General features: G+C 39.0%; 1 protein-coding gene across 1 annotated transcript in view; it reads left to right on the top strand.

The window, feature by feature from the left end:
- Positions 1-26,360, top strand: part of LOC120636251 (homeobox protein araucan-like) — a 117,459-nt gene that overhangs the window by 40,873 nt on the left and 50,226 nt on the right. The window contains exon 2 of the mRNA XM_039907638.1: positions 431-790. Coding sequence (XP_039763572.1) covers positions 431-790 — 360 coding nt within the window. The remainder of the gene's footprint in view (positions 1-430; positions 791-26,360) is intronic.

Here is a 26,360-nt window from a genome sequence, read left to right as displayed (position 1 = left end):
TTTATTTAAGTATAAAATTCCGGTGACTTGTTCCGCAATGACACGATTACGCTGATCCCCAGCGTAAATCTCGGTTTCATAGATTTAACGTTATTAGGTCACCGACAGACAGAAATGCAAAGTTGGAAAAGAGTGCCTCTTTTGTATAGTGTTGATCGTATTCGACTGCAGATGCCCAGGTCGGGCCAGATACATATATTATTCATTACAAAAAATCCCTCTGGAAATCTCCAGAGGGACTTCTTCTTCTTCTTCTGTGTCGTAACACGCTTGCCAGTGTGATCGTGGTCATCACGGTGGGACCCTGTTTGTGGTAGTTGTTACTTGCCTCACGATCATTTGATCGGATCGGTCTATCGCATGATTGATTATGAAGAAGCCCACGACAGGGTTAGTGCTCGGTTGTGCTGACAGCAGTTCTGTTCCGCAGTTGCTGGTGGGCAGCTCCGGCGCGGGCGGCGCGGCCACGTCGCCCGACGGCGGTTCCAGCTCCGCGCCGCCGCTGTCGCCGGGCGGGTCGGCGGTGGCCGGCGGCGCGCTGTCGCCGGGCGCGGGCTCGCATGCCAGCACGCCCGCTGCGCCGTGCTGCGACACGCCGAGGCCCGTGCTCACCGACCCGGTGTCGGGCCAGACGGTCTGCTCGTGCCAGTACGACGCGCGCCTGGCGCTGTCCTCGTACCCGCGTCTGTCCAGCGCCGCGGTGGGCGTGTACGGCGCACCCTACCCGTCCACCGACCAGAACCCCTACCCCAGTATCGGCGTCGACAGCTCCGCGTTCTACTCGCCCTTGGTAAGTCTTTAACCTATTTCCAGCCCACCACAAAACACAGGCCTCATCTCAGATTACGAATGGTTTAGGCCATAGGTTCGGATCGGATGAACTATAAGGCATGCGGGCTTCCTTCACAGTTAAAGCAAGTTGTACTTATACCACAGCACCGCGTTCTACTCGCCCTTGGTAAGTCTTTAGCATCAACCCATTGCCGGCCTAACACAAAACATGAGCCTCCTCTCAGAACCGAAAAAGTTTAGGCCGTAGGCTGGGATTGGAAGAAACATAAGGCATGCGGGCTTCCTCACTACGTTTTCCTTCACCCTTAGAGAAGTGATATTCAACAAGTCCGCATTCTAATCGCCTTTGGTCATTAATATCATTCCAGCCCACCACAAAGCACGAGCCTCTTGTCAGAATAAGAAGAATTTAGGCCTTAGTCCACCTTTCTGACAAAGTAGACTTTACACGCCTTTGAGACATGGCATGCCGGTTTACTCACGATATTTTTTTTCTCCGTTAAAGCAAGCAAGCAAGCTATATTTAATTACTTATAAACCACATAATTACAAAGTGTTAAGTAATAGGAATCGAATTTGGTTTCCTCTGAAAGGAAGATAGGCAGCTCAGGCTAGCACGGTTTAATTTTTATTTCGAATACTCTTAGTCTAGTTATTTTGTTACCCAAGCAGAAGGCGAAGAGAACTCAAAATATATCCTATAAATTAAACGTACGCGAGCCTGATATCCAAGTGTATCATAGGATATGATTTCTTGTCAAGTTTTTATTACATAATTATTGGGCAACAGTAATCTTATATTTGTCTCCTTGTTGTATATCTGCGCCAAATTTCGTCAAAATCAGTGCAGTGTTCCAACAACAATAGTTTTATAAGAGAATAGCACAATATAACCTTTACTAGCCTAGCGTACTACTGATTTCCTCGTCCAATTTAATTAATTTCATCCAAAATCTTCAATCAAATAATAGTGTTATTATAGGCATTCGTATCAACAGGAAAGAGCGCGACAATTATACCAATATTAAAATCAATATAATGCATTTGCATAATTCGGTTTAGAATGATTATTATTTCCGGGCGTAAAACTACACGGTAATCCTATTATGTTATCCGAATTGGATGTTTAACCGACACGGGTAAACGGTCCAATAGACGATTGTGGCCATACATTCTGGTTGACTTCTACAACGAAAGCCAGGCGTCCTGGTGCCAAAAGTGGAACAAACAGGGGTTGCAAATTGGTACGAATAGGTGGCTGCCGTTTGGCCGCAGTGGGCGCCTCGGCAAGGTTTATCGCTCTCCGGCGGACCCGTTCGAGCGGCGTGGTCGGCGGACACGGACCGGTCCGGGCGCGCTGGGCCAGAAAACCGCCGACACCTCGCGCTCGCCGCCGCGCCGCCCTGTCACGAAACATTAATATTTAAACTCGAAAATAAATTCCAAAAGCGACCATTATTATACCGATTACGTTCGCCCTGACCGGCTTCGGGCGGCAACGTTTTTCGAAATGAGGCCCCACTCGCAATTTTTTCGGAAGCGTCGCTTTATGTCAGAAAATTTAACCCAAAGTTTAACGCCTCGGCTGGAAAGGGACGGACGAGCGGTCGCGGAACTTAATCCCCGCGAGGGTACGACCGAGAGTCCGCGAGCGACACCCGACTTTATTTTTATTGAACAGAAAGAATCCGGAATTGCCAGTCTATTGTGGAGCGATTCGATTTTATGTGATTCCCGCGACACGGGCACATATGAAATCCGCTAAGCCCAGAAAAGCCCATCGAACGAAAAGATGATCCGCTTTTTGTCAAGTGTTAAGAGGAAGTCGGCGTAATCTCCGCGCCGAGGAATTTTTCGAGTTTGCCTTTATGACGAGTCGTTGTGTTGTTTAGCGGCGATACACTTCGGATCGCGTTGAGATAAGGGAATGTGAAAATGACGAGTTTGTTCAACTCGGTAATTATAATATCATGCGATAACTGGAGGCCGGTAATTGTGGAAGCTTCCCAAATCACCAGCGGGCGGACGGTGCGGCGAGAGAGATCTCTATCTGTCATTGTGTGTAACAAGCCCGAAGCGGGAGGCACCGACGGACGCGCTGTGACCCTGCTCATTTAATAACAGGTGTTTAAATGTATGTACGAGTACCTATAGCGCAGTGTGCGGCGCTCGGAGGTACCTAACTCACGACAAGCCCGGCCGGTTCCGTGCTGGCGACAATTTAGCGAACAATGACGATGCTTCGCCGCAAATATACCGAGGTTGGCTTCATAAGTCTCCACCGTGCTCCGATCCGAATAGTGCTTACATGTGAGCGATCTACGGTGCACTTTCCGTTGACAGGCTTGTGGAGCCATTGTTGGCAAAAATATTCAACTGCCATTTTAGTACACGAGCGTTCCCGGTGGCGCCGTCTGTCGGCGTGAGCCGGCTACAATACTCAGCGACATCTTCTGTCTATTGTCCGCTTTTGATAATCAATAAAACGGTGTCGCTTTTTTGCGATTCAACGGGTGTTAAGAATTAGGTGAGAAATAAGCGTGCACAGTTTCCTATAGAGTTTATGTGGGTATAATAGAACTCTTTATTGCCTGCTGGGTGTATATTTAGGGTTCCGTAGCTTGTGGAAATCGTTGAAAAACGGAAACAGAATCCTTGTGGATCGAAGAGGTACATATGGGTGCTAACTTGCGGGGCACATACCTCCTCTGTCCTTTCTCGTGGGAGAGAGGGTTATAGAGCAAATACCCACAACATTATCACATTATCCCAATGCGAACCTCAATATTATTATATAACATTATATTATTATAACATAAAAGTAACAGGGACTGATGACTTAACGTGCTCTCTGAAGCAAGTGTGTGGTGACCGCAAATTCCCTACCTCTACATCGGTAATAATAGTTAATTGCAAAGAAAACTCCATTGCAAATTTTTGAACCGACTCTCGAGTCGAACCCACAACGTTATCCTTAGTTGAACACGCTTACCACTAGACCAAAGAGACAGTTTTTACTACCTAATTAGAAACAAAGCAACATATTAGTTTTCGTCGGCAAGTCTCAGGTTTTTATCGTTTTAATAGTTTCAAAGCAATTACGCAGTCTAGATGCATCAATAAATAACGTATAAATGAACAAAACACAACCGTGTCTGCAAATGTTCCCATTTTTTGTACGTTCAGTAAAAAACACATTAAAAATATTAAAACACCGTAATTCTCGCCTCGGTACAAGCAAACAAATTACACAATGCTATCTAATTAATTATTTATTAAGGGTTAGCAAAAAAATAAATAACTACTAACTAAAGTTGTTTATCATATTATAATAAATTCATATATAACGTGTAGTTACCTATATGGAATATGGATGTACGCTGGCACCTTAACACAATTTAAACCTTCAATACAGTTTTTTTTTTTTGGTTCGGTACATCATCAACATCAATTTGATATGGTGTAAGGCATCCGCTGTGGCTCGTTACTACTCTACCGACATATATGATGTCATATAGAAACCATAGGTGTATGGATTGAATTAACTGTCACACGATTAACTAGACTGCATCATCAAGGTCAAGGGCTAACACGGCAAGGGGTAATCATGGGTAGTGGAATAAGAAAAAACCCTGTGCAATTTATTCACACACGGCAGAAGTGTAACTTCTGAAAAGTAGCCCACGAGAGATTGAGGTGGAGGTACAGTATCAGAACTATTAGGATAAATGTAGGGTTTATTATTTAGTTTCTATGGTAACTAGAATAGGTAAAAAAATGTAATGTTTTCTATCTCACTCTGTCCTCTTTTTTTAAGTTTCGGTGTCTCAATGGACTTATTTTTTCGTTTCATCGAGTTTGAAATCACAACGATTCTATAGAAGTTTCACTTCAAAATGAATTAAATCACATTTTTATTAGTTGTTCGTATTTAGGTATTCGGTGAGTACGGAACCCACTCGGGGCGTGAGTTGAATGCACTTTATGTAATAAAATTGTTACATCGGTCATTTAATATTTATAAAATCACTATAATACCTAGTACTAAATAAAATATTTTCTAGAAAATAATCTATCAATCAAACCTATTCATAACGATCAGATATACTTTTTTACATTTGTTATATACATATTTAACTATTAGTTATATGTTAGGTTTTAGCTGATTTCCGTTTATATAGGAGTTCCCAGATAGTCCCAGTTTGGTACTGTCACACAAAACTTTGTACCCAGTTATATATGTGTGGTTAGATAAGTTTAAAAGTTTTATTTTCTGCGAAATTTACGCTTTATAAAGTGTTTATCATGTACCTGACTTTAGGTTAGGTATACCTGGTCGGTTTACTTTAACGTCACAAATTGCAGTCATGAGAGTGGCATGACTCCAAAAAGATCGCTGATTCTTCATCGAATTAAACATAGCCTTGGTATCATCGTCATCATCATATTAACCCACTGTAGGGCTTGTGTCTCCTCCCACAATAAGAAGGGGTTAAAGCTGTCACGATGGCAGAGTGGTTTTGAGAACATTATGGAGAACTTTCACGTAAGCCGGTTTCCTCACGATGTTTCCGTTCACCGTTGTAGCGAGTGATATTTTAATTACTTAGAACGCACATAACGCAGAAAAGTTGGAGGCTGGGATTCGAACTCAGACCCCACGAAAGTGAATTCGAGCTTCTACCCACTGGGCTATTACTACTTTTTCTCACCGCGTTTGTCCCATCACGACCATTTTAAAACCCCATTGAAAAGTCCCAAGGAAAGTACACTTCATTATCGTTCAAATTAAACAGTCGGATAAGAAAGATTCGTCCCCGACTGTAAACGTACAAAACGCCTCCAACATCACTAATCTTGACTTTAGTCTAAAGAGGATAAGTTTGGAAAAGAAATTCAATTAGAGGGGCGTGCGACAGAGATGCAGCAACACCGGCTACCAGGAGACCAGCGGCGGGAAAGAGATAGTGGGAATAAATAAAAGTGGATCGAGTTAAGGCGAATCGAGAGCGGCTATTAAGGTGTTAATGAGTCCTTATTAAGCCGTCTTCTGCTTGTGGGTGGTCGGTCGGTTCGTTAATCCGTTTAACCTGACCGGATTCGTTGGCTCATAGTTTTGCATACAATTGATGACTTGTCGAGGAAACACACGGGCACCGGGGCGGTATTCTGTGTGACATGCTTCATACGAAATCTAACTGAGCAAATAACCCGCCCCGGACCGCCCGGCCCCCGCCCCGTGGCTTTGTGTGTTTAGTACTTTAATGATAAAGATGCGTGGAAGCATTCAGCTTGTTACATATCGCTGCCCACACTTTATGTTGAAGCGTTGATAGCATAGCGCTTAGAACTTCGGCTTCCCTTGCGGGGGAACCTAGTTCCGAACTTCTCAGAGTTATGTGCGTTTTTAATGTATAAAACTAAATATCACTTGCTTTAACGGGGATGGAAAACAATGTGAGGAATCCTGCATGCCTGAGAGTTCTTCACAATGTTCTCAAAGGGGTGTGAAGTCTATCAATCCACACTTCGCCAGCTTTCTGGACTATGGCTTAGAACTTTCTCACACTAATGGGTTCAAATGATGATGACGATATGTTATGAATATTGTCAAATATACTCGCACTTTCGAGTCGCGAGTTCGCGTCACTGAAGAGTCACTACAAACAGACAGACTTGACGTTTCCAAACTGCTTTTAGAGCAAGCCTACTTGAAAGAAATTAATTTTAAATCTAGTTTTGTTAATTGTTTGTTGGTTTTTAATCTACTCCTTAACTAAGCAACCAAAGCAATTTGTGTTAAAAATGTGAGTCATAAAAAACAGGACGGAGAGCCTTAGTGCTCAAAACGCTTAGGCTGCGATTGCCAAGAGAGTCGCAAGTTCCAATCCTGTCGATCTCGAAAATTTTATATGCGCTTTAAAATTATATAATCGATACTTCCACAATTATCCTCTAAGTGTAGGTTAAAACAATAATATGCTATATATGCTAGAAGTTGCTGATATATATCTGCAATTCCAAAAATAAAAATAAATAATTAGTGAAGTAACAAAAAAACCTTTAAATAAATTTAAAAATTCACTTATAAGCACCTTTGAAAAGTCAATTATGTCCGTTTGTAGAGACTCTACAAAGATTTTCTTTACATAACATACAACAATGTACTAATAAATAATAATAAGAGTAGGTACGTATTATATCTTGCAGAAGCATCTATCAGTTTCTCGGTCGCCAATTAATTAGCCTACCAACCTTGGCTTGGTGGGTCCGAGGGCTTGTTCTGTTCCCTCACCAATTAGCCGCGACGGGGAAGATTTCCGAAAATAAATATTTGTACCTACGCTATCGAAATGTTTACGACGCCACTCGACTGGCCCGGATGATGTTAGTGGCATCAGTGGCCGAAAGATTTGTGGTTAGTTCCGTGCATACGCAAATTGTATCGAAAAAATCACCAGTAGGTACTGACTAGTTATAAAAAATTGGTTGCCTGTAAAGTCGGTATACGGGCGAAAGTTTTACGTGACAACGACTTTGAGTGGTAAAATAATTTTAATGTGAATATTCATTCGTATAGTAGGAAGAAGGATGAAATAATAGTAACAATTTAAAACATTTATTTATACAAAGAATTATATTTAAAACATTAATTTATACAAAGAATCTCGCACTGAATTTCATATTAACAAAATTTTATTTTTACCTTTACACATACATACGTATTTATATACAAATATACATACAATAACTTGCAATACATTTGCGTACAATGAAACAGCGTTTACTACAAAGGGACGCGTGCCTTTCACTTTTTATGTCTGTCTCTCTCGCTCTTAGGCGGGCTAACCATGCCCGTTTGGAAGGGACGCGTGCCTCTCACTCGCTCTCATTGTGAGCGCATAACGTGAGCGGAGCGTAACGCAGTTTCATGAAGTGTCACCCGGCAAACCAATTTATAAGACGTTGTCACGTCAAAATGATTACTTGCTATAATACGTACAACGCCTATACTTAAGTTTTATCTGCCCGCTTAGTGCATACACTGTTATATACACGCCACTGGTGGCTTCATCTTTGGGTTCGATTCTTCAGTGCCGGGGTGTTTATGTGTATATTATAAGTATTTATTTATGTATATTATTCATAATGGCCAGCCGTCGAAGGTGGAAGGGGCTACTTAGCTAGGCGTGGCCGAATCCACTTACTGAATCAAATTTCACCAAGCGATCTTGAGTACCAGGGTAGTACCACTGCGCAGAGGTTTAAGTGTCTGGCAAGATTGACTCATCAAGTCAAAGACAAGTGATGATCAACAGCGACGATAATACGTAATTACATCGTACTCTATCATAGCAAACAGTTTCAACGCAAAATCGAACACCTGCCCTTCGTTTAGAATTCCGCCAGCGAACCCTTTTGAAGCGTGCATGCATTATTTAATTTTCATATTACATGCTTCAATAATTTTGTGCGCAAGCCATCAATATTATGGTTTTTATTATGGTCCCTTTTATGGGCGAAATGGGTTCGCCGGCGTTGGGTTCCGTGCGACCCCATTCACGTAAATGTCAACGTATAGCAACAATTTTTAAACGACTCACTCCCATGGCAATTCTACTGAAGCTAGGTTACTAATATACTTACTTTTGTTAGTTCATCATCATGATAAAAATTAATGTAAATTTTCAAATTCAAATTCAAAATTCATTTATTTCAAGTACGCCTATTTAATAAGCACTTTTGAAACGTTAAGTCAGTCTGTTTGTAGTGACTCTACCACCTGTTCGGAAGTTCGTTTTATGTCATCTGTCCACCTCGTCAGGGGTCTACCAAATCTACGTTTACGGTTTCATTCAACTCAAGTTTATCTCTTGTCTTTCTGTGTGCCAAAGCTTGAAGGTTCTTGGCCAATGTCGTGTAGATGGAGCCGGCACGAAGGAAATCGATCGTTGAAAATAAATGAAAGTAAGATTTGAAGTAAAAAATAGCTAAAAATTAATTAAAATTCTACTGAAATTCATAAATATGGTGGTGAAACGTACATTCGTTGACTTATAAGCCCACAACAATCTTAGCTTCTTTTTGTTATCACCATCTCACATTGTAAAAAGGTACGTACGCAATATTGACGGATGGATGGATTAATAATGACTAAAAGCCAAAAAAAAGTCGTCAAACCTTATGCTTGTAACCGGGGGATACTTATGAAATTCTCTGAACACTTCGATAGCGCGAACTTAAAGACAAGTGACGCCATCTAGTATCAGAGTGCAACAACTTTCATATTTACGTTTGAACTATTTACGAAAATTATTATTTGTTTACATAAATACAAATTTAACCAAAGGATAAAAATGGTTTAAGGGTGGTAAAATAGGGGTTTATGCTGAAATTTTTCAACTTATAACCTCCAATTTAGTTAACAGGTTTCTCTTAAAGCGTAGAAATCCAATCCACCCAAATAGGAGTAAGAAGGTGGTTAGATTGTTAAATGAATCTGTTGCTTTTTTCAATCTTAGACAATGAATAGCTTTGTTATTAAATATTTTTCTTATTATGAAACCCTCTATACTGGATAAAACAGTTGTTTATTCTTCGCTTATTTATTACCGGCAATTTATTTATATATATTTAATATAAAAACACCTGTGTTTTTCTGCCTGTTTGTACTCATCTAACGTCTAAAATAATGAATTTATCTCAAATTAATTTGACATTTGCTTTCTTTCTGGGAAGAGTTTCGGGGAAACTTCTCAAGCTCACGGGAAAATAGGAATTCAACGCAGACAAATGAAGTCGCGGACATACCTTAACACCCTTTTATTGTATATGTCTGTTTGTGACCTGATAAAGTATAAAAAATTAAACCGAATTATGAGATTTACTATTTGCTTCGAGCCAACTGGAAATATGCGTAGGTGATCCGGGAATATTTTTTTATTACATGAACAATCAAACAAAAACTAACAAAAAATAAAATAACAAAATTAAATTTTTAAGTAGGTTTTTAATACTTTGAGTCTTTCTGTTTGTAGCGACTCTACCACCGGTTCTGAAGGCAGTTGCTCTTTTTACAATTTGACATGTCCCTCGCATACACTGCGAAGTATTGCTCTGTTTATAGGCGAGAGGTTTCCACTTACGTCGATTATTTCTAAAAAAAAAAAACAGCCGCCATCACCCGGCGTGATGCAACGTTCCAAACGTGGGTGGGCTTATCGCAGATAAATCGACGATTTGACATAAATGCGTTAGATTATATGACAACCGATAACAACGCTGAGGCGCCGCCTTGCTCTGATTGACACCCCGCGTGTTTGCGCACTGATAGTCGCAGCACTTCTGTGGCGTTATCTGCCGCACGGCGATATCCTCGCCTCGAGTACGGCTCCACAAACAAAATCTGTCAGCTCGCAACGCCTCGTATAAGCTCGGCGGCCCCAAACAGCTCCCGCCCCCCATAGTCCGCTACACCTACCCCGGCCATTCACTGCTATGACCTATCCATTAAATCTGTCACGTATTTAGTATACCTAGTTACCGAGGTAGTTCACCATTTTCGCATGTCAGACATTAGTGTCTACAATCTACCACAAAGGATGGCATAGGAAATGGTAAAGCTTTTTATAAAAAAAAAAAATATATAATATGTAACTTAGAACGGTAAGCAGCGTTCTCTGTGCTACTACTACCGTCTACTCCGCTATTGATGAAAATGTATTCAAAATTAGAGAGCAAAAAAATAAATCGGGAGGTACGGGATTCATGAAATCTTCTCACTTCTTTTCCACCCTCTTACGGAACTTTAGTAAACTTTAAGAAACTACATATTATAACTATATATAGTATGGTTTCAAACTAGTTTCGACGCTTGAATTATTGCCATCTGTTTCTTTGTTCACATAAGTAAATAATTTCCATATTAAACGCATGTCAAGGTGCGGTATGAGATGAGTCGGAGTGACGGGTTTCAGACGTGTCGCTTACTAAACCAATCTGTCAAATAGTGAACAACGTAATGGCCGGTGTATACCCGTCTCACCTCAACGGCGTTAATTGCACCGCAAATATACTCATCGTCTCTAAACGTTTACTTGCCGACTTTAATGAGTGGGCAAACAGCCGCGGTCAGCCGAGTCTCGGCCGCTAATAAATCTTCCCGAATTCCCCGATTTTCCCCTCTTTTCCCGATTTCCCGGCGTCCCGCGGCGGCGTGCGGCCTCCGCTCTTATAAATTACCGACGCGGCTCCATCATTTATCAAACAATGGAAGCTAAATGCATTTACTATTGTTTGGACACACTTCGCACCGAATTGTTGACCGCATGCATTGAGCGACACGCCTCGCAGACACTGTGGATTTTGGATACCAGACGTGCCTTGGTTGGTGATTAAAAGTAGTTCTTTACTTGCTCAATATTATCTTAAAATCTGATTAAAGCCTATAAAACTGACTGCTACATTCTCCGTAAATCGTTCTGCGCTAGTCTGAAATGCATCTTATTATGTCTTACAAAAGTTAGACAGCACAAATGTAGCCTAACCTAACAAATATGATTTTAGAAATAGATAATAAGACAATTAGTTGACGCGTGGCTATCCATTGTTATAACCTAAGAAACATATTTTTTTAAGATGCAACACTATTTAAAATATAACTTTGGGCAGGTATAATTACTTTTCGCGACCCAATGGGCCAGTCGTTTTGCAGAGGAGAGCATTGCGCAGAGCGGCTGGCAAACAGGCGTCGTGTAGCTTGTAGTTTCAGCCACACTTGGCACTCAGAATCGCTGACCGCACGCCGTAGATTTGCGGACGCGGCGGTTCGCAGGAAGCTCGTAACGACCCTCCGGAACAGAGGATATTGCTGGATATTGCTGGCGTTCCGCGCGGCGACACCCGCTTTTAACGCGATGGATTGCTCTCCGCGAGGAAGCGCCGCCTAATTGAAACATATGACAACTTAAAAAGCATTACAACGCTTTTGCAATTTTACCAATCTGAATTCGATTAAATTATGATTGGTTACGTAAGCCTATCTATCTTCAACACCTAAAGAACGAGTTATAGTTACCATCTATATTAATAACAATTATAATAAAATCTCTTTATTGCATTTATCATTGTTAGAAACAAAGTAGTATGCATAAGAAAACCAGTTATAATATCTAACATATAGCAAATGGCCGCAAACTCAGCCTAATGCTGTGCATTGCCCACAATGCCCAGCGCTGATTTTCAGTTTGCTCCGCCATTTTTGTTATTCACCCTCACCGCCCCGTTGCGCATTTCTTTACATTAGTTGTAGTTAAATATATTTAAACATTAATACAAAAATAGAAAAAAAACTTAAGTATTGAATAAAATGTTGAAAAACTGAAAAATAAATAACTACATATAAAAACGCGTTTCCATTAAAAAAAAATTAATGATCAATGCCGAATTCGAGTAAAATTCCATTCAGGTTTCTACGGAACATAACGTAACGCAATGGTGGTAACGAGCTTTGCCCGAAACCTCTGATTAGAGCAGGTCAGAGATAACTCAGAAATTATTATATCCAAAATTTACCCTGCCAGGGATTGAGGGACTTCTGCTCATAAGACCACAGCGCTTATGAATGCACCAGTAAGTCCGTTACATAAGCCTTTACACCTACGATAATGAAGTAGAATTGGCTTATTTGTTGTAGAATCAAAAATTGTAAAGAACCCTTCGTATAGAAGTCCAAATAGCAGTTATCCGTTTTTTTTTGTTCATCTAATAAAGCTCGGATCTTGGATAAAATTACGCCGCAGAAAGACTCTGGTTTCCAATGTTAAAAAATATAAAGAAGTTTGCCGAATGTTGCCATTAGATTGTGTGACGGTAGCAATAACTCATTTGCGATCATAAGAGACGTGGGCGCATGAAAGTATAAAATTACGAATGTAATTCTGTATTATTTATTAGTTGTACAGCGCTTCATTGCCTAGGGTAGGGTCACTTACAGGCATAACATTAATTTGAATTTATAACCCACTGTTGAAGGGAGGTTTTTGACGTAATTTATGGATAATGTATTATTCATAGTGCACAAAGGAATCCTTAAAACAAACTTAAATGAAATAATAACGTGGACATCGCTTACTATCTGGCGGTCAATCGACCGACACATTTCTAGGGTTCCGTTGTATCAAAATTATTGATTGCGCTGTCCGTCTGTTCTTCTGTCAGCTCTATCTCCTGCTCTATAATAGAAACGAATGGAAATTTTCATATAATATGTAGATCTATTGCGGGCTTAACAATTAATAACAAAAAAAAATGTTATAATATAACCGTTTAGCGGTGTGGCGATGGCAGATTCGAATACAGTTGTCACCACCCTTATAATAAACCCATATAACAAAAAAAGCTTGAAGCGGTGAAAGCCCAGTGGATGGGACTTAAACTTTCGGAGAGCCGAGTTCGAATGCCAGAATGCCAGCACGCATCTAACCTTACAAAATTACGTTTTACGCTTTTAAATTTAAATATCACTTGCTTGAACGGTAAAGGAAAAAATAGTGAGGAAACCTGCATGAGAGTTCTCCATAATGTCCTCAAAGGTGTGCTGAGTCCCTCAATCCGTATTGGACCTGCGTGGTGATTACGGCCTTAACCCTTTCTCATAGTGGGAAGAGATCCGTGCCCTGTGTGGGTCGGTATTGGGTTCATATGATGATTATTATGATAAAAAAATCTAGGCTAATTGCAAGTTGAAAAAAAAAGAACCCCGTTTTTAAATAATGGATAGAAGCATGCGTTACTTTGCGGAATTCCATGTTATATTATAAAAATTAAGCTTAATTTGCTTTACTACGCGGAAAGCAGGAGGATCTGTATAGTTTAATCTAGGAGATCTGTTTGGCGTGGAGTATAAGGATTGAAGAAATTATAAATTACACCATACAGATTCTCCTAGGTATAGCAAATTAAGCTTAATTTTTATAAAAACAGAACCCGCCGTATGCAAGTCAAACTCCTACTTAACGGTATTTTTTATCCACCTAATAATGCTCGGGTCGCGGACGAAATTACGCCGGATCAGGGTTAGTCCACTTCCGGCCGAGATAACGGTCGGAATTCAACGTTTTGAGCACCTTTGCCTTGTTAGCTGAGACCGGTCACTAATATAAATAACAGACTATTTTGTTTTATTTTAATTTGATATTGAATTAATGACGCACGTGGCTCGCTCGACCTTAGTTAGCGGCAAGCTGTGTTTGTAATTCTAATTGATTTTATTTTGTTATATTCGTTTATTTGGAACTGTCTTTTTGTTTTAATTTTTGTCATATTATCAACGCATTACCGACCCACGGGCTCGTATTAAATTAAAAAGGGCTTAGGATGTAGTCCAGCACGCTCGCAAAGTGGGCATTGGTAGACTTCACCCATTTTGGAGAACTCTCTTGGAACCTCTCGGATGTTTTTCTTAGCCGCTAAAGCAAGTGTGAGCAATCACCATACCAAAAAACCCTCGGTTCGATTCCAGGGTCAGCTAGAAATGTTTTTAGGTAGTGGGTCTTTAAGTTAACAAATTCTCAGTATTCGCTCGCTAGTTTAGAAATTGGCGTTGTCTGCTCTCCTTCCTGTAGAAAGCACGACTACAGGGCACGGGTCTCCTCCCACACTGAGGGTTAAGGCCGTAGTCCACCACACTGGACCAGTGCGGATTGGTGGACTTCACACGCCTTTGAGAACGTTATGGAGAACTGTCAGGCATGCAGGTTTCCTCACGATATTTTGCTTCACCGTTGAAGCTAGTGATATTTCAATTAAAACGTTAACGTAGTTAAGTTAGAGGTGCGTGCTAAGATTCGAACTCGGCCCCCAGAAAGTGAAGTCGAGCTGCAACCCACTGGGCTATCACCGCTTCAAAAGAAATGGATATAAGTAGCTGGAAAAACAAATTGATTTTTTTTTAAATTAATTATACTCTACTAACAAAGATGTTCCGTAAAAAATATCTCATTGGATTCAATAAAATGCCGTACCTCAATGGTGCCAGGCTAGCCCGCTACCATCATAGAAATGGTGTTTGGGATTGCAGTAAAGATTTTTTTGACGTGAGGAACTCTAAAACCACCTCTAGTTAAAACACCTCGTTCTTATTAACACCATTACAAAATACAATAAACATTTCTACACTCAAATTAAAATTAGCATGAAAACTGTTCTGGTTATATGTAATTACTATATTATAGTTGGTTTAAACCAACTTCTTCATTCGTAATCCGACTTAATTACTAGGTATCATGGAGTTAGTAGTACATAATGGTAATAAAATTAATTATATGATTGTGCTTATTCAAAACGAGTCTTTTGTGTTTTAGTTAAACTTTCTAAATGTAAGATGTTAGTAAGTGCAATTATCTCTCACCGCGTAAAGCATAATTATACGAAGCTTTCGCTATGTTTGTTTACATAACTTGATTACTGTAAAAAAAATATGCCCTTATTAAAAAACGTGGGTTGCTTACCCGACTTAACGGCATTCTGAAAACGTTAATAAATCGATACGACTCTCCGATTTACAAGCTGTATATTAAACTCCAAGTAAAGCTGCCTAGACGCAGAAATTCTAATTTGTAACTTTTTGTATATTGCATATTAGTATTTAATGTAAGTTTTTTTTATTTTTATTATTTAGTTTCGTTTTTAATTATTCTGTTATGTTATAGTGTAGATGGATCATAGTTGACATGAAAGTTTATATTTTCTTATTTGAAACATATTTTTTTCCATCACCATCATCATATCGACCCGTTACCGGAGGACACGGGTCTCCTCCTACAATGAGAAGTGGTTAAGGCCGTAGTCCACCACACTGTCCCAGTGCGGATTGGTGGACTTTACACACCAGAACATTATAGAGAACTTTCAGGTATGCAGTTTCTTCACTTTCACACATTCTCCGTTGAAGCTAGTGAGAAACGCACATAACTTCAAAAAGTTAGAGGTGCGTGCTGGGATTCGAACTCGCTCCCCGAAAGTTAAGTCGAAGTCATACCTATGGGCCATCACCGCTTAATTTTTTTTTTAGAACTATTATTTGTCTTTAAACACATCAATATATCAACTCATTACGGGCTCACTACAGGGTACGAGTCTCCTCAAATGTGAAGGATTTAAGTCGGTGTAAGTACCTATAGATAACTCTCACAAAGTACGGCTTGGTAAACTCCAAACGCCTTTGATATAAAGCATTATGGAGAACTCGTAAGCGCATGCCTACCTAGTACCCTGCCTAGCAACTCCACCCTTAAAGCCAGTAATATTTAATTGAATAAAACATGCAATCGTCGCTGATGAGTACTAGCAAGTCTATTTTTGTGTTTAAAACCTAACATAACCTTTTAACTGAATAAATATGGACAAATGAAACTATTACCCCAATGGCATTTTTAAGAAGCATTTTTAAGAAGTTTGGTTTATTTATAAATCTTAAACACAATGTTTTTTTATATACTTAATCTAGAACTCTGCGTACAAACTATTTTTGGCCTAAATCAAGTTTATATTATTATTATTATTATAATAGCAGAATTTTGATTACAATTGAGCTATTGAGGAAAATTTGTGTTGCTGTTTTTTATATAACCTTTAAGTGCTTTATTATGTTATATACTTATCTCTATTTGTCTAAAGACTTCATTTAGTTAATTATATCTTAACGCTTCATTCATCTTCATATAAATGTTTCATTTATCTCCAACCAGCGTCATCCTTTAACTATTGATGAGCCTCCAAATGCACATAAATTACTATCCAGTATCTAAATGCACCGTTTAAACTTTAAACAGAAAGCCGAGAGCTCAATGGTAACTGTCGACCACTTATCTTTATATTATTACAGCATTTAATACAAATTGTATAAAAATAGAATTTCGTTGTCAAAAGCAAATATTTGCACGTGAAAATGACAAAAGCTTCTCAATATGAGATGTCACTCTAATAGAACTGTTCTCTACAATTCATATCTCGCTATCGCAAAGCTCTCAACTCACGGTTACCTCGAAATGATAACATTTATCGCCTCTTACAATATTGTGACAGCATAATTGCCAAAACCTGTTCCTGAATTGAAACGGACCACCGAAGCACGACCGATATATTCAGAAATAGCATGGCAATAGGATAATTGATACCCCGTCAGGCGCAACAATGGCGTCGAGGAAGACATCTCGCCTGCAACTCTAGTCTCAGCACAATACCAGTCGCGTATATTTTAAACATTCACAGCTAGATGCGCGTCACTCCACTTCCACAGTTTGTGAATTTGAACTGCGTTTTTTGCGAGTTATTGTAGCTTTTCGGACAGATGTCACGGACAGGGAATCCGGGTAACAAAGCGCCCCGGGGGCGCATTGTGCGGCCCTCCCCCCGCCCCGCGGCCCCCATTAACTCTGACACCTCGCCTCGCACCGAAATATATTAATTTATACAATTATACAATTTATTTATATCTCTCGCCTTCATAATAGTCATCGGTCTAAATGGTTTTTAATGTCCTTATTTTATAGGTAATGTATACGTTCAGCTGCGCTCCCCAAAGCTATTAGCGGACGCGTTTGTGTGTTCCGGAAAGTTTTTTATTCGGTCGGGTTATTAATTCGGATGGTTGGGTTTTCGATTGATTACAGACATTATAGTTAAGGCAGGCTCGGTGAGCGACGCAAGCTTGTAATCTGTGGCCGCGGAAGGTCTTTGGAGGCTTGACGCTCGGGTCTGAGGTTTGGCGGATTTGCGCCGAGGCGAAGGCGGCGCGACGAAATCAATCGGGGCTCAATAATTGATCGCTTGAAGCTCGTCCTCGCTAATCACCGCCGCGCCGCCGCGCCGGTCCTCTAATTGATATCATTGCATTTACGACCATTGAATTACGGTCGCTTGCCGTCGGATTTGGCCGTAACCGTGACCGCACATTCTGTCTGCGATTGACTTGTTTAATTCCGCTTTATTGTTTATTTGCTAAGCGGCCGAGCGGCGCGGCTCGCTCAGGTGTGTCCCGAAAATTGGGGGTTCGATCATCGAGTGCGGTGGTTACTGCTTGATTTATGTTCACGCATGCGTTTATAGTAATATTAACAATTGATTCGATAAGGCGGTATTTGTTTACCGACTTCCAAGAAATGCTGCGGTTGCTTAATGCGATTTATTTATCTGTACATCAATACTTCGCATCCTTTATTTGTTAGCGTGTTTTATTTATAGATTTTCAATCTTAATTAAGCTATTGAAAATAACTTTTTACTTGAATAAGCCGTACTTAGCTATCACAGATCTTCACCAAATATTATATACAAAAATATATATACCAAATTTTACTTATAACACCAATTTTTGGTTTAGGTACACACATATCTATAGGTATAAGAAAGTGGCTAGGTTAGTAGGACATTGGCTAATCTGTGTAAAGCCAGAAGGGAAAATAGAAAAAAAAAGAAAGTGGGCTGATAGTGAGTTTTATCGTTCTCATGCCTGCCCAACTCTGGGGAAAATTTAGTTTCCTATCGATACTTCGTTTTGCTGTTCCGAATTTAGATAATATATTTTACCAATGTACTGTTGTGTAATTATGTTTCCGATATCGAGAAGCGGTGATGGCCCAGTGGGTCTTCACTCTTTGGAGGCCGAGTCCGAATCCCAGCTTGCACCTCTAACTTTTCTACGTTATGTGCGTTTTAAGCAATTAAAATAACACTTGCTTCAAGGGTGAAAAACATCGTGTGGAAAGACACATGTCTGAGAATTCTCCATAAAGTTCTCAAATTGTGTGGAGTCCACCAATCCGCACTGGGCTAGCGTGGTGGTTTACGGCCTTAACCCCCTTTCAATGTAAATGGAGACCCGCGCCCTGTAGTGGGCCAGTAACGGTCAATTTTCAAGGCTTTTTAAAGGAATTTTAATTATATATTAAAATCTTATTAAATGCGAGGGTTTCAAGATATCGATAACATTGAGAATGTAAAGGCTGTTTACAGAGTGCAGATTTTTCAAATCTCCATAATTTTCAAGTAAAAGCTCCTGCATAAGTATTTCAATTGCAACTTAATTTAAAGCATGCGCAAGCTACTTGTTGACGCATATCTAATTGATAATTCGAAATATCGATTAGCGGGAGGTAATAAAAACTCTAACGAGTAACAACTTAATTTCCGATATCGGTACTATAAAACGGAGTCGTTAAAAAAAACCTTATACCGATTACTGAACACAATATCACGAGTAATAAAATAATATTTTACCGAATCGCATATTGTCCATGTGGAAAATGAGCAATTCTGTTTAAATCACGAGCCAATCTAGCGATTCCTTGATGCCCGTGAAATTGCCGTATCGGAATAAATGTTAAATAAAACGCGAAATAAAACTCTTGTGCCTTCCACAAACAAATAATTGGAATACAGCTCCGTCGGAGCCGGCGCTCGCTGCCGCTCATTTTATAGCTTATTTTGGGGGAAAGCGTTACTGCGCTTAGCCACGTCGTCAGCTGGCGGACAGCAGTGTACCTTAGTCGCCAGACATAAGGTCCAAAGTCCTGCAGCCGGGACGGTGCGTCGCCACAGTGGGGCACGAAATGACTCTTTTGGTTGTATTCGCTCCTTATCCACTTAGAGTCATTTTTTTTCCCACTCGCTACAATTCACTTTCAGATTTCGCTAGTCGTGCTGAGTATCGTTATTATTTTATAGCATGAATAATACAGCAGTTTTTTTTTTTAGTTTTTTTAAGGGCACTCACCCTCTCTCCGGGGGAAATAATGTGTTTGTGCTGAAAGTTGTTTTCTGTAAATTGCAGTTCGCTATTAGACCTATCCCACTTCTGCATTAATGCCCACTTACTTTAACATGGGTTTTGTCTTGCAACAACTATAGAAAAAGTTTAATGTGCAATTATGCTTGACCTTTTTTGATATTGCTTGGCATTTTTTAATAGAAAATGAGATTTATTTATTATGACGCAGCCCACCATACCATAAAAGTAACTAAGCCTATTCAGTAAAACACAAAAAGTTCCTACATAAATGTTGATACTAATTTTTTCTTCATAATACCATAAATACATTTAACTTAGTAGGCCTGAACTCCAAAGATTCATAGCGCCACTATAGCGATAGATATATTAAGCGTCACGATAAAATATATCTTTAATTATTATAGTTTGTACTTTGTAATATACATTTTCAATATACTGTTTCATAATAATTTAATATTATATATATTAAATTAGCTATAATATACTATATTTAGCTTTTTATTTTAGTTCATATTGCAGAAATTGCTCTGCTATTCGAAGCAGGCGCTTTCACAAATTATTGTTGCTGGTTAAAAATTATCTAACCTCAAGTTAATTAAATTCCTTTCCATCAAAGAAGCTTTACAGATCGCTCCAGAGAACTCGTATAAATCGGTGTACATACATGGATAAAAGAAATTAAAAAAAAAATCTAATTGCATACCTTTTGAAGCCGTTTTATATTAACAAGATGTGTTTTATTGTTATGAACATTTACGAGCGGATGCGATTAAAGTTTATAATTGTTTTTGGTTATTCCGCGTAACAGATATCATTACGATGTCGAGAATTAATTAAACGGAACTAATTAATTTTCCGATTGAACCTAAGTCAATAAAGAAATTGTTCGCGCCGTCGCTACATCTTATCCCCAGTCTCTAAAAGGCTGATCAAATCAATCAATTAACATAGTTGTCAATGTTATAAAGCAATTTTAAACGAGTTTTAAAAACGTCTATCGTCATTTATTTACCGTAGAATGTTAATTAGTGTTTGACAAACCGAAATGTTCAATTTAATGAACTGGCGTGAATACACTTTGAATGAATACACTTTTATTGTACACCAAAGAAACAAAAAGTAGTTACAAAGATATAAATACAATCAAGAGAGTACAATTTGGTGGCGTGCATAAAAATTAGGCCACTTAATAAAATGCCCTAATTTTTTTTGTTATTAAAGTTAAGTTATTTTTTTTTTAATTATTTACTTAGTTTTAAACAAAATGAAATGCATTTCAGGTAAGTAATATCTTTATTCCAAGCTTTACACGAAATTTTCGAAAAGTTGATGTAATTCGTAAACAAGTGATTTTTGCCAATTTTTCGCTAGTTTTAGACCGAATTTACCTCCACCAGTAGGGGAGTATTGCCTCCTCTAGCTTTGATAGCGCAGACAATCCTTTTACTCATTGACATAATTAGCTTTAAAGATACTTTGGTAATACTGTACTTGCAGCAATAAAAAAAAAAAAGTTGCCGAGTGCTAATACACTGCGTTAATTTTAACTTGATAGGTTAATTATGACGGTTCTTGAAAATATCGTAATAAAGAGTTTTTTTTCTTACCTTCTACCTTAGAAAGAGATTGCAATACTGTGATTTTTACTTTGCTGTTGCTAGAAATGATAAAAATTAAATATGCATTCCATAGGATCCAATTTTAAGGGTGGCCTAATTTTTATGCACGCCAGTTTATTAATTTATTTTTCTTAGATAATCTACTTTTAACGAATCTTTTGGCATAAATTGGCTGATTTCGTGATTTGTACCTAAAGCAAATTTCAGCATATCAGCAGCAGCTTTTACTTTATGAACATTTTTCTCGGCTTGAATTAACAAATTTCTCATAATCGTTGTATGTCATTTTAAACAAACAATTACACGAATATAAAGTAAGTTTGCATGAAACTTACACTAAGGGTGCTGAGCACTGTACTTTGTACACACGTGGTAGTAACAGGCTTAGGCAATATTTCTCGGGCGCCAAGTTACTACAATGACAGAGCAGCGGCACGATGGGCAACGGAACACATTATACAGCAACGGCCAATTCGGTACAGATTTGGCACTCCAAAGGCTCAATTATGTTCAGTTTATGAAGCAGAAAATGGTATCACAACAGGCGCAGGAGCCAGGCTCAGTGATGGAGTGGCTCCGATTTGGCAAGAGCAGCGCCGAAGCGGCGCCCGGCGCCTGCGAGGGTGGCGGCCTGTGGACCGGCAAATAACTTATCACTTTGGTGCAATCTAATAAACGGCGTTTGTGAAACCGGAAGCTTTTGACTTTCGACTTGCGGTAGGATTGGCTGGGAACGCTGAGTTAATCAATGGCCTTTTTGATTTATTTGTTAATTGAGGGGCTTAAGTTTACCCGTTTTGTTTGTCTGTATGTCTGTTTGTGCGTCTATATCATGGTAGGGCTCAAACACTGTACCGTTTTAAATTCTGTTTTTGCGTTCGAATCGGTCCACAACTTGTTTTTGTATAAAACTGAAAAAATGTTTAGCAATGATATAAAACTTTTACTGAGTAATTACTTTAAATTTCCGAATATAACTGGTTCGATTTTGAATAGTTTTATGCAACTCAGGTCAAATTCTTAAGGATAGGCACACCGGGAATTTATTTCAATTGTACCCAAAGAAAATAGTTATTGTCAGAAGCTCAATTATTCAAAGGTTATCGAATAAAGCATTATTTACACTTCGGCGTTTGTACCTAGTGATCTGATATGTGGGTTGTTTAAGCCAGGTTTTGCTCTGCCATCTTACCGGCAGTGTTAGCTATATCAGGTTCTTTGCCTTAGCGTAGGTATTTATTTGTAAAACAGTTGAATCTATCATCTCAATGAACTCACAAGGGACGTTATCATTTCTTCACCTGACTGTTATAAGGCGATGTTACTCAATATTTCCAATTGAATGCAAAAAAAAAAAACATATGTATTGATTGTCTAGTAGCTGCTTAATCATAATCATCACCATATCAACCCATGGTCCACTACAGGGCACGGTCTCCTCCCACAATGAGAAGGGGTTAAGGCCGTAGTCCACCACGCTGGCCCAGTGCGGATTTGTGGACTTCACACACCTTTGAGAACATTATGGACAACTCTCGTATGCAAGTTTCCTCACGATGTTTTCCTTCGCCGTTAAAGCAAGTGATATTTTAATTGCTTAGAATTCACACAAATTAAAAAAGTTAGAAGTATGTGCTACGATTCGAACTCGCCTCCCCGAAGCACCTCTTCACCGCTTCAGCTGCTTGTTATGAAGCTATTTTTGGAAAAGATCAAAATATGATGTTCTTTGGAGATAAAGAATTCCACATTTCGGCAAACCACAATTGTCACAACAGTAAAAACTCTAAACCATAAGTTACTAGTACATAGAACGCTTTGGAATTAGTAAGTAGGTACATGATAAATCACAAGTACAAGAAAAGAGTCCCTTTTTAAATTCTTATTTAAATCTTGATTTAATACCATGATTACGTATAAATACGCAAAGATATACTTTATCGTTTTATTATGATTAGATATTTTTTCCACAATTTATCATAACTTAAAAGTACACAAGATTAATGAAGACCCATAGCGGAGTAGAGATTTTTCCTCCGTAGGGGTCTAATACGCCCCACATTTTTGCATCTAAGTTTTATTTATAGATGTAGCGACGCGTGTGAATAATAGAGTTTGCGTTAATAGTGGGGCCAACGCGCCCCCTTGCCACTGTTTATGTTTATTTGGGGGTCGTAATGAGCCCTATCTGACGCACTGACTCGAGAGCGCTGCGGAGAATTGATTAAAATGTTGTTAGGTGCAGTGTTACAGAAGATTGGGGAGCACCGAGGTGGCCAAGATTTGTGGGATTCCGCAGTGGAATGAGCAAACTGATGGCTTTATTTACACTCATATAGACATACGTTGTGGTTTTATAAGTGGGAGATCCCGAGGCCCAACAGAGCTTTTTCTTCATCAAGTTTCATTTTAAGAGTTTCTAATTCTACTTTGTATTCACATGTAATACTTTCATTTGCCTTTAGATCTTTATGCTTTTAAGTCCTTGGCATTTTTTTTTTCAGTAACAGTTGATGGACCAAGCCGATCGGCCACCTGATTATAAGTGTAACACCATCGCCTATACACACAGAGCAACACTTTGCGGGGCACGCAAGGAACACATCCTGCAAAGTTCCACCATATGTCATTCACCCTTAGGCGTAATTACACCAGATACCACGCTCCACAGACCGGAACGCAAGCAACAATGCTGCTTGTCACAAAAAGCGCTACTGCTACTTGAACTACTTCCTGAAAAAACTCACTGTCATAACTGACAGTGAGCTTTTTCTGCAAATCTGCACACAAACTATCTCCTGCGGTTACGACTTCATCAAGATAAGTGATTCCAATGTTTTCTTCTGTTCTAACTTCTCACAGTGCTTCTCTAACTCAAATATCTGATAGTTTAACTTATACATTATTTCTTTAATCAGTAATCTTGACTTAGTCGTTAGTTGCTTATCTATACTCTCATTTTTATTATCAACTAGAGTGGGAGAAACAATTTGGGAACTTACGTTTACCGAATTTTCTCTGCTCTGGTCTGGTAGGTTATATCAAGTATGGTTTTAATATAATTCCCATCCCTCTAAATGATTAACCGGGATCATTATTTACAATCTGATCCTGCAATCCAGGAATATCTTGTATTAGAATTAAACAAGTACAGTTAGGAAATACCGATTGACCTTTTTTCAATATGTTACGTTATGTAAGCGTTGTATACTGCAAGAAGTAACAAATGTAAGAAGAATTCGATTCTGTATCACAAAAGCGTGATAATACTCAACGAGGTATGTGAGTGACACCCACCTCTAGGGTCGTTTAATTTGGTTGACTTAGCTTAGTGGAACAGGGTTTAATGTCCTCTCTAGACTAGCTTTGATGGAAAGATACGTTTCCTTACTACTGCTTACCTAACTGTTTACTACTGATCTTTCGAGCAAAGGCAATGCCTTGCTCGTATAAGGTGAGAGGTGCTAACTTATAAATAACTATACAGATTTATGGCCTTATTTCGTGCTATGTAGTCAGTTCATGGGTCTTAAGAAGCACATAAGGACTAATATATACAAAGGAATGATAACAGTTATGTACTCGTATATAGAAGATATAGATAGACAATTTTCTAACAATGACATAACATTTAAATGACAGTGTTAGATGGTGGTAAAAAAAACACCCGGCTAAGTTTGTTGTGGGCTTCTTCTTAGTCCAGGGCGTATTTGGAACCCTCGTAGCTTTAGTTTTGAGTCTACGAATACGGTTATCTACATCACCTCGCTACCATGTCCACATTTGTCATGTAATGCACGCATCATAAGTGCCATGTATGGGCCGGACCTACTTGAATAAAATGTTTTTGACTTTGACTTTGACTTGACGCTTGTGAGTTATGTACTCTTTTGTGTAATCAAAATAGCTCCTACACTGCCATTTTTATTACAGCTGGAACAACATTCAAAGCGTACATTAAAAAAAAACACCATAAATAACACACAGACATTTTCATGTTGTTCTGGTCCATATTCAGCTACGGAACCCCTCGACACGTAGCCGTACTCCCACTTAACATCATCAAGGGTTAATAAATGAGGTTTATCGCACTGTTAAATAGGAATAACGGTTTTTATAACGACGACGGGATCGTTAATAGCTCCTAAAACGAAACGGGCCTTCCGCGGTTTTGTGTAAAAGCTGTTTGTTATTATTTTACTGTGAGTTATCGAGTTAGCTGGCGTTACCTGGATATTATTATGAGTGTTAACTACACCCACAATCATAATTTGTGTTTATATTTTTCGATGGAGTAATGAAATAACTTTATAACTGACTTTGGGCAATAAATTTCGTACAATGTAATCTGTTATCTCGCCAGTAGTCTATTTTTAATTTTGTCAACCTTTCTAGCCCAGTGGCAAAACTATCAGGTTTGATCCCTGACAGAGGCAATTTATGAATTTTCGTCTTGTATTGTGGGAGGCTTCGTGCTGCCTTCGTGTTTTAGCTATCCGGTACGACACCGCGTAGAAACTGATATTAGGGGTATGAGTTCAATATAAATGCCTAACACCCAACAGGTTAGCCCTCTACCATCTAAGTTTGCATCATCACTTACCACCAAAAAATTGTAGTCAAGAGCAAACCTGTACTGAAATTTAGGCTAGTACTAAATTCAACACGCAAAAATTTTTGGCCAAACCCAGGAATCGAACCTAGATTCTCAATCAATAAACCACCGAGGGATAAGTAAACGAAATTTTTATCATCTACACACAGGGCACGGGTCCACCACGTTAGCCCAGTGCGGATTGGTGGACTTTTTATATATTGGTAATAATAATAATTCTTTATTTGGTAACTATGACCCACTGTTATATAACATTATAATAAAAAACAGAATAATTAAATCAAAAAACTTACACGATGAGATATTCAAATTGCATTTAAATATAAGTAGTTAGGTGGTTAATTAACCTGCAACAAAATCCTATGAAATAATTTTTCACAGAACGACAGTTAGGCACCTACTCCGATTTCCGTCTACGCCCATAAAGTCTTTAATTAAAGAAAGTAGTTAAAGTGTTAATACTCACGTGATTTAAGTATTAAGAAGTTAACAGTTTTATTCACTGTTTAGCTTTTGTTAGCTCACGAACTGTTTGTTATTTTATT

Source organism: Pararge aegeria, chromosome Z (genome assembly GCF_905163445.1).
Source record: "Pararge aegeria chromosome Z, ilParAegt1.1, whole genome shotgun sequence".
NCBI lineage: Eukaryota > Metazoa > Arthropoda > Insecta > Lepidoptera > Nymphalidae > Pararge > Pararge aegeria.
This window is presented reverse-complemented; position numbering and strand designations above follow the sequence as displayed.